Source organism: Chenopodium album, chromosome 1, assembly GCF_948465745.1.
Source record: "Chenopodium album chromosome 1, dcCheAlbu1.1, whole genome shotgun sequence".
NCBI lineage: Eukaryota > Viridiplantae > Streptophyta > Magnoliopsida > Caryophyllales > Amaranthaceae > Chenopodium > Chenopodium album.
The window spans coordinates 87,843,762-87,852,944 of NC_137834.1; the positions used below are offsets into that span (position 1 = coordinate 87,843,762).

At 37.3% G+C, this 9,183-nt stretch overlaps 2 protein-coding genes across 2 annotated transcripts; one reads left to right on the forward strand and one right to left on the reverse strand.

Annotated features, from left to right (window-relative positions):
• LOC145561334 (glutamate decarboxylase 4-like) lies at positions 1-2,701 on the forward strand. Its single transcript, XM_081621843.1, has 6 exons — positions 1-178; positions 298-502; positions 924-1,124; positions 1,268-1,482; positions 1,673-1,926; positions 2,033-2,701. Exons 1-6 carry the CDS (start codon positions 93-95, stop codon positions 2,563-2,565), a joined length of 1,494 nt encoding a protein of 497 aa, XP_081477969.1. The 5' UTR covers positions 1-92; the 3' UTR covers positions 2,566-2,701.
• A 360-nt stretch (positions 2,702-3,061) lies between these two features.
• On the reverse strand, positions 3,062-8,159 carry LOC145561350 (GCN5-related N-acetyltransferase 6, chloroplastic-like). The gene is made up of 9 exons (XM_081621844.1): positions 7,694-8,159; positions 6,498-6,720; positions 6,350-6,402; positions 6,151-6,187; positions 5,220-5,291; positions 3,946-4,050; positions 3,704-3,860; positions 3,547-3,623; positions 3,062-3,383 (listed from the first exon to the last, which is right to left on the reverse strand). The coding sequence occupies exons 1-9, from the start codon at positions 7,804-7,806 to the stop codon at positions 3,321-3,323; spliced, it is 900 nt and encodes a 299-aa protein (XP_081477970.1). The 5' UTR covers positions 7,807-8,159; the 3' UTR covers positions 3,062-3,320.
• Positions 8,160-9,183: the final 1,024 nt, after the last annotated feature.

A 9,183-nucleotide genomic window follows, 5' to 3' on the forward strand; every position in this document is an offset into this window, starting at 1 on the left:
TTACCAAACACAACAGAAGAAAATTTAGCTACCATTATTTCTTCCTTCTCTTAAAAATTAATTCTATTTGCAAAATAACAAGCAATTCAACCATGGTACTTTCGCATGCTGTCTCGAATGGAGATGCTTATATTCAGTCTGCCTTCGCCTCACGACATCTCCAAGCTCCACTTCCAAGGTACGTATATATGGAGTTACTAGTTTGAAACTAACATAGCTAGCTAGTTAGCTATGAGTTACATATATGGTTTTGAATTTGCGTGTATTTATTTTCATGTTCGTGTCATGTCATGTCAGGTTCAATATGCCTGAAAATTCATTACCAAAGGAGGCGGCGTACCAAATAATAAACGATGAGCTGATGCTAGATGGGAATCCGCGGCTGAACTTGGCGTCATTTGTAACGACATGGATGGAACCAGAGTGTGATAAACTAATGATGGATGCCATTAACAAGAACTATGTTGACATGGATGAGTATCCTGTTACAACTGAGCTTCAGGTTATAATTTTAACTAGTACCAACACTTTTTTTTTTTTTTTTTTTTGGTCTTTAATTTAGAAACACGTTTATGTAATGTTTTGATTTTTTGTTTTAGAAGGGTTGAAAATTCAATGGTTTGGGTCTGACCAACAAATCCTACTTTTCTTGGTCAACTGAAAACATAAACCATTTGAGAAATCAAATAAATACTCTTGTAGACCATAGAAAATATAGAAAGGATTGACCCTTTTCAACAACCAAAAAATAAAAAATAATGCACAAAATTAAATTTTTTTTTTTTTTTTCTGTCTCCCTAAAAGACTGCACAGATCACTAATCCAATGGTCTAAGGACTAGAAAATTAAAATATTAAGATGGCTTACTATTATCAATTGTTTACAAAAAATTAACATAAATTTGTTTACATTACTGTTAGCAGAATAGGTGTGTGAACATGATAGCAAGGCTGTTCAACGCTCCACTTGAAGATTCAGAGGCGGCTGTCGGAGTTGGAACAGTAGGCTCGTCTGAGGCCATAATGCTAGCCGGGCTTGCCTTCAAGAGGCGGTGGCAGAACAAGCGCAAGGCTCAAGGTTTACCTTATGACAAGCCCAACATTGTCACTGGCGCCAACGTTCAGGTATATATATACATACCTTGTCACATACACAGTTGAATCATTCAACTACTTGAGCAAGTTGAATGATTAACACAGCTTGACAGCTACAAGTATCCTGTACATTTGAAGCCTAATGCCTTTTCTTCTGTCTTTGTTTTGTTAAGGTGTGTTGGGAAAAGTTTGCAAGGTACTTTGAAGTAGAACTGAAAGAAGTGAAGCTAAGTGAAGGATATTATGTGATGGACCCTGTAAAGGCTGTGGAAATGGTGGATGAGAACACCATCTGTGTCGCTGCCATTCTCGGCTCTACTCTCAATGGAGAGTTTGAAGATGTTAAGCTATTGAATGATCTTTTGCTAGAAAAGAACAAGAAAACTGGGTATACATCTTCACTTTCTAGCTAAATTTTCATGCTCACATTATAACTACTACTCCCTCCGTCCCAGATTTATAGTCCACTTTGGAATCCGTGACTACGGAATTCAAAGTAGACTTAGAAGGTGATATATCAAGTATCATATGCAGAGCTACAAAAAATGTAATACATGAACTAACCATAGAGTTTGCAGGTGGGATACTCCGATACATGTGGATGCAGCGAGCGGTGGATTTATTGCACCCTTCCTCTACCCAGAGCTAGAATGGGACTTCAGGCTTCCCCTGGTGAAGAGCATAAATGTAAGTGGCCATAAATATGGCCTTGTTTACGCTGGCATCGGTTGGGCTATCTGGCGGAGCAAGGAAGACTTGCCTGAAGAGCTCATCTTCCATATCAACTACCTAGGAGCAGACCAGCCTACATTCACTCTCAACTTCTCCAAAGGTAATTTTCGCTAATCATGATTCCAAAACGTGTTATTCTCCTTCAGTTTGTTCCGGCTCAATTTTTTTGGTTAGACTCACTAGATGATATGGTAACGAATATGCAGGATCAAGTCAAGTCATTGCTCAATATTATCAGCTTATTCGCCTTGGCTTTGAGGGGTATGAAAATGTGATGAAGAACTGCCAAGAAAATGCAATGGTTTTAAAGGCTGGCCTAGAAAAGACGGGGCGATTCACCATTGCATCTAAAGACAATGGTGTCCCTCTAGTGGCCTTCTCTCTTAAGGACAACACCCTCCACAATGAGTTTGAGGTTTCAGAGATGCTAAGGAGATTTGGATGGATAGTTCCAGCATACACCATGCCAGCTGATGCACAGCATGTGACAGTGCTGCGTGTTGTAGTTCGGGAAGATTTCTCCCGAACGCTCGCTGAGCGACTTGTGCTCGACATCACAAAGGTGCTCAACGAGCTTGATCACCTCCCTTCCAAGAATAGTCAAGGTCAAAGCCATCATGATATGGGGAAGAATGGAATTATCAAAGTGCCTAAGAAAAGTGCACTTGAGACACAAAGGGAGATTACTGATGTATGGAAGAAGTTTGTCATGGCCAGGAAATCAAGCAAAGTCTGCTAGATATTTTCTTTTCTATTTCCAGAGAATAGTATTATGATGATTTCAAGTCTGTTTTTTAGTTTTTTTATTACTACAATAATTTTTTTTACAGAAATGTACCAGATAAGGGGTATTAATATTAATTTGACTTAACTTTTTTCTCTGTAAGGTACAGTAGTATTTTCATTCATATCCAAAAAAAAAAAAAAATGAAAAAGCAATATAGAGTATTTCTTTCCCTTGCTCAATGAACTTATCTATTACATCCAATGAAAGGAGAAACAAATGCAGGGATAATACGAACGGAGTACATTAAAAGCCAGGGAAAATGAGAGTGAGGGATAGCTCAAGTGGTTAGAGCTTCCCTCCCGATTCTAGGAGGTCCTAGGATCGATTCTCACCCCCGCTCTTGTGGCTCTCTAAACACCCAAAAAAAAAAAAAAGCCAGGAAAATAAGCAGTTTAGGAAAAAGAAAAAAGAAAAAAAATGCATCAAATGATTGACACCACAACAGATATAACAGCTTACATTAGCAAGTATTTCATTATGTACAGAAACACTGAAACCAGACATCATATTTACAAGTTACACATTGGTTGCTAGAAGTTGTACATGCCAAACGTTAAAATAAATTGGCAACTTCTACCTAATGAAACAGGCAAAGAGGGGGGAAGGAGGAACAATGGACTACGCGTAAGGTAGAGAGAAACCTTTATAGAGGTTAAAAAAATATATACATGTGTTGGATATAAATTTGTATAAAAGTCATAGAAGTCTCATAGCACCTTCAACATTAAAAGCCTCTGAACTTCTGAAGCGGATGATGCACCCTCCACAATCTAACAAGGAGAAGAAATACACACAAAAATGTAAACAGACAAAAATAGACTGCCATAAAATTAATCAAAGGAGATGCAAATATTCCAGTAAAATGACAAGTCAATATCCAAGAAAATACAGTATGAGTAGATATGAATGTTCAGCTAGATTTGGATGTCAGACCTCAAAACCGGCTTTAGAGTATAATTCTTGAGCAGCCTTGTTGTCTAAATTAACATGAACAAACAGTTGCTTCATACCTAGAAAAACAAGAAACAATATATCAATAAAGTAGAGAAAACAGGCATAAGTGTCTCCAAGAAGAAATTGACAAGATTACCTGATGCGATAGCAACATCACTGGCCAAATAGAGCAAATTTGAAGCAATTCCCTGACGTCGAGCAAACTTTGAAACACAAACATTAGCGACATACGCATACTTGTGTGCATCAAAGGGCACCTGACTTGCCAAGATTCCAGATGACCTCTTCGTCTCCTGAAATAATAAGGTGGATAAGAGATAATAGAAGAGAACTGTGGGGTTTAGATTGTACCACCATATTGAACTTGAAAAGACCTACCCCTGGATATGTTTCTCCTTGCAAAAATTGTCGTATGCTTACATCTAGAGTTCCAACAACACTGTTAAGCACAGTTCTCCTGAAATTTTTCTCCTCCCTTTTCACCTAAATTGCAAAAAAAAAAAAAAAAAAAAAAAAAAGAGCAGAGCAAGAAGACATGTATAGAGGCAGCATTATACATCATATCCCATTAGAGAGAGAGAAACAGTCTACTAAATTCCATAATAACCAGAAAATTTAATATAGAAGGAATAGGGTGTAAACAGAGAAAAATATAAGATCAGCTTCCTCTTCAAAAATTAGGTATATATTGCCCAGGTGTGCCACCCCAAAGATTAAGTGAGATAGCATGGAGTAAGTCCTAACCCATGAAACTGGCCAAGGTCTGGAACTTCTCAACGTCTCTAATACTGTATTGGGTTAATAACAATGGAACATTTAACGAAATCTATCACAAGTTAACAACTGACTGCATATTTGCAGAACATACCAAGAAATACCCCAGTGCAGAGAGGGAATTAAAATGAGTGAATGACATAAGATTATGCTAGGAAAATAGTTCAATAATATGTTGTTTCAATGTTTTAAAGTTAATAATTTCTCATAAATTACATCGAGATACTAGTGTATTCAAAAGAGTTCGAACAAAATCCTCTCAAGAGAAGAACAAGGGCATAACTAGTGTCAAAAACTTTGAAGAGCTCTATTAGGCCCTATTATATGCAATTAACTAACTGTTTTTTTATCCTCTGTTACTTCCATACACCATCAAAATACTTTCTGCTATATCCCTTAAAAAGATAAACAGCAGGCTCGGCAGCCCCCAACCCGGGGGGGGGGGGGGGTCAATTGTGAGCAAACTTACCCATACGTAAAGAGGTTCCTCTTAGCCTATCCATCTTTGATTTGAAAGTAGCTCATTTCATACCTATTTCTAAGCAAGAAAGTAGCAGACAAATTGAAGATTACAGCCAAAACCTTAAGTGGATCACAACTTGGTAAAAAATTGGACTAATATGGAATAATGGACCTACCATTACTGCATATAACCAGTCAAAACACATACTAATGGTAGACTCACATAAAGGTTGAACTTGATTCAATCCAGTGTAAGTGACTAAGTGTGTAACTAGGCTTCCTAGTCATGAATTACTTGAAATGGCTTCAGTAAAATATACACATACATGACATAAATCTTCAAAGGGCAATATAACATACCAGTAGAGACAATCTACTAATAATTATATAGAATAAATTAAGAGCTTATTACGTACTGCAACTAGACAGAAGCACTTTAGGGCGTTCCCATCTTGTCCAGAGCATCGCCTTTTCAGTGCATAGAATTCCTGTAATATGAGACCAAAAAAAAAAAAAACCCGAGTCATTTCCATTCATGGCAGAAAAATAATATGCCAAATAGATGCTACCATCAAAATGTCTGCGATTCAAATTTCCCCTGTAGCTTTTGCACGTAACTCGTGGAAATAGGCCAGAATCCCAAACATGAACAAGCAGCAGACTATCTAGCAACAAAGTTCTCCCTAAGAAGAATACAGTGGCTCAAATGTATACATGCAACCTAAATCCATCTAAATTTAAGTGTACTAGGGAAAAACTTTATGTGTGATTTGGCAAGCAAAGTAACATCCTAATGTCTATAGTAATGCAATCTCATCTCTAAACTTCCTTATTAATGTCTGTTACAACCAAATAGGCAAATACTAGCCCCAACATGGTAATGGATTATAATGAAAGTTTGTGAATAAAGAGATAATGTGGAGTAAACTTGCATTACCATTGGAATGGACATTGATTTTACTTACAAACTAAATTATATACTCATCCTCATTACCACCTTTTATAACAACTTACCATACTGGCCATAAAATTAAGCGACTAGAAACACACTCATCCATTACTTCCAAATGCAAATTAATGTTTGCACCAAACAAAAATGCAAATTAATGTTGGCACCTTAAAAGTTAAAAATATTCTCATTCCTCTAGAGTGATCCCTGTTCACTAAGCACCTGAGTATATATAAAACACCCATAGTTCCTCATGCTTAAGCCAACTTCAGAAAAATTAGAGGCATTTTAACTTCTGATTATAACCCATCCCAAAATTTCAAGTTGATCTTGATTAGGGAATACAGTTCCTTTGTTACATTCAATCAAATTATCAAAATCTTCCCCAGAAAACTCACCTGCTCTGCATACTTTCTTTTGAATGCTTCTATGTGCCTGAAAAAACAGGAATATAACGAAAATTGAGACCAAAAATAATCTAAAGTCACAGACGGAAGCAGAATCTTGGCGAGAGAGAGAGAGAGGCAGAGGTACACCAAATGCATATCCTCTATGAAAAGATGGCTTACGAGGTTCATATTGGATATAGAAACTAACCGCATGTATGATACAGATTCCCAATGAGCTTCTGCGCGCAACCATGCTGCTGTCTGCCATTACAGATAGAGGAAAATTGCACATCTAAATTAAAGGCTCAATAACCCAATTTATGATATTCTAAGGGGAAAAAGAAAACAAAACAAACCCAGTATTCTTCATCAAGAGCAGCTTCACGGGCCAGAAATCGACCAAATTTATGCCTATGTAATCCATCACACTCCTTGTCACAAGGCTGCAACCTGTTGAAAGAAAGCTCAGGTGGCCTCTGACTGTCACTAGTCGACACAGCAGATTGCTGTAAACTCTGACTGTTATTGCAATGTACTTCTAATGATTTCCATCTTGAACATGAATTAGGAAAGTTTTCTCTGACACGAAATAGATGACATTCACATCAGATATACAATCCCCAATAACACTCGTAAGAAAGATCAATTAAAAGCCCAAGAGAAAAAGTCAGCATTCTATTTTTACAGTTTCCAGGATCAGAGAAACCGGGAAATTATCGATTCCCTTTAAAAAAAGGTTAAGAAGGGAATGAAATCCTTGATGATCAAAAACTCACTATCCGCATTGTAATCGTAATCTTCAAAAGCCAAGTTACAATGAACACTCTTAGAGTTTGGACTACCAAGACATCTAAATCCTAATGAGTTGGAGCTTGGGCAATAGGCTACTAATGAGCTAAAATAAGGAACATCTTCTAATGGATTCTCTTTAATCACTTGCTTTATCTGTCTACCGATATTATTAAAGTCTTCGAGTTTTATGCAATTTATTTCTCATTGCAATTTGCAATATGACAAGTCTCAATTCAAAAGCTCTACCACAAGTATAATTAGGCTTAGGGGTTATCAGCATAAAATGTAAATTACATCAAGGATCAAACTAAACAGGCAGCACTTCATCGAAATCGACATACTAGGACACAGACAGGCATAAATTCCATCCCTACTGAGCTAATTACATCACTCTAAATAAATGATATTCACTAGTCAGCAACTAATCAATAGCAATGTGATGGCATAATTATCACAAAAATGACATTCAACATTCTCATCAATCATAGCATCCAATTAAAACTTTACCAAATTTCAATTAGGATACACAATTCCGAAATCCCCTTTTCACTAAATATTTTCCTATCTATCACATAAATTCATACAGAAATCCAAATTAAGCAAAAAAATCAATTAGTGCTAAACAAAATTCAATACCTTCCCCATTATAATCATAAAACTAAATGCAATTACTCAAATCAAAATCATAATCAGTTAAAACTACTCGACATGATAAATTAAAAATCAAACCCCACAAAAATTACCTAAAAATAAAACTTACCCAATAGTTGAGGGGATTCTAAGAATGCCAATATGGGTATTATTGGGTCTAGTAATAGGAGGAATTTCCGCTCGAAGTTGGTGAAAAATAGAACCTTGAAATTCTACTTCCATTTCTCTCTCTAAAAAATTGCAGTAGTATGACTAAAAAATTCAGAAAACTTTGGCTGATTTTGTGTCCCATTTATAAAAGTTGAGATGGATAATGGTTGTGCATCAGCATGATATGGGCAAACAAAATGGATTTATTGATTTAGATTTCATATTTTTGCATTTGGATAAGGGAAGAATGACAAAAAGGATTTATCTTGTTTGGGTAAAATTTAGAGGCTGTTTGGTTCGCGAGGGGTAATCGGAATGGAATGAACAAAGGGAAAGACAAGGAATGAAATGAAAATACCTAAAATTTTCTATGTTGTTTGGCCTTAAAAACAAAGGGAATGAGGGTCACCAGTCCCACCACCACCACACATCCACCTCAAACCTTCACTCTCCACCGTTTCCAGCCACCAAACCACTCGCCGCACCTCCCCGCCCCCCCTTCGCCTCCATTCGCCGGTCATCCCCGCCCCTCGCACAGTTCTACCCGCCCCTCGCAAAACCTCCCTCAACCCCGAAAAACCACCCTTAGCCCCGAATAAACCCTAGAAACTATTCTCCCTCGTCGTTTGAGGTGCGACAACCTCCGACGAGGGTTGGGGGAGGTGCGAAAAGGGGCAGCGACGTGCGACTCCGGTGCGAAAAGGGGTAGCGAACAGATCCGATTCCGGTGCAGGGGAGAGTCGGCAAGGGGCGACGAGGGTCGGGGGAGGGGCGGCGAGGGTCAGGAAGGTCGGTGGTTGGGTTTTCCGGTGGTTGGGTAGGTATGAAGGTGGTGATGTGGTGGTGTGGTGGTGGTAGGGAATGGGAATTGAAATACCTAGAGGAGTGTGGGGAATGGGCTTAGAAGGATTTGGGGGAATGGATGGGGGAAAGGGAATGAAAAAAAAGGGTTAACAAACAGCAACAAAGGGAATCAGGGTGGTTGATTCCCTTTCCCTTTGATGAATACCCCCGACCAAACGGCCCCTTAATTCTTTGGTGTTGTTAGTATGTTACTTGTATATTTACTTCTTATTCATTTCACCTTATATTTTATTGAACTGAAATTATTTTTACTGAAATAAAATTATATTTGTTGAACTTAAACTATTTTTACAGAACTTAAATTAATTTTAGTGAATTGAAATTATTTTTTTTACTGATTTTTTATTATAATTCTTCTTAAAAATAACTGAATTTTACCGAACTGAACTTATTTTGACTGAACTGAAATTAATTTTACTGAACTGGACTTATTTTTATTGAACTTAAATTATTATTACTTAATATTATTTTATTAAGGTGAAGTGAACAGGGATTTAGTTGTATTCCGCAGTATCTAGTAAGGATGGCAGTTGGCTATAATTTTGCATATTTCGCACCAAATCCGCCTCAATTGGAGATAAAGAG

Coding starts and splice junctions, on each gene's coding strand:
- LOC145561350 (XM_081621844.1), bottom strand. CDS start 7,806: ATGGAAGTAGAATTTCAAGGTTCTATTTTTCACCAACTTCGAGCGGAA. Junction 4,051..5,219: donor AGTGCTTCTGTCTAGTTGCA/GTACGTAATAAG, acceptor TTTGCAATTTAG/GTGAAAAGGGAGGAGAAAAA. Junction 3,624..3,703: donor TGATGTTGCTATCGCATCAG/GTAATCTTGTCA, acceptor TTGTTTTTCTAG/GTATGAAGCAACTGTTTGTT.
- LOC145561334 (XM_081621843.1), top strand. CDS start 93: ATGGTACTTTCGCATGCTGTCTCGAATGGAGATGCTTATATTCAGTCT. Junction 1,483..1,672: donor GAAAAGAACAAGAAAACTGG/GTATACATCTTC, acceptor TAGAGTTTGCAG/GTGGGATACTCCGATACATG. Junction 1,927..2,032: donor CACTCTCAACTTCTCCAAAG/GTAATTTTCGCT, acceptor ACGAATATGCAG/GATCAAGTCAAGTCATTGCT.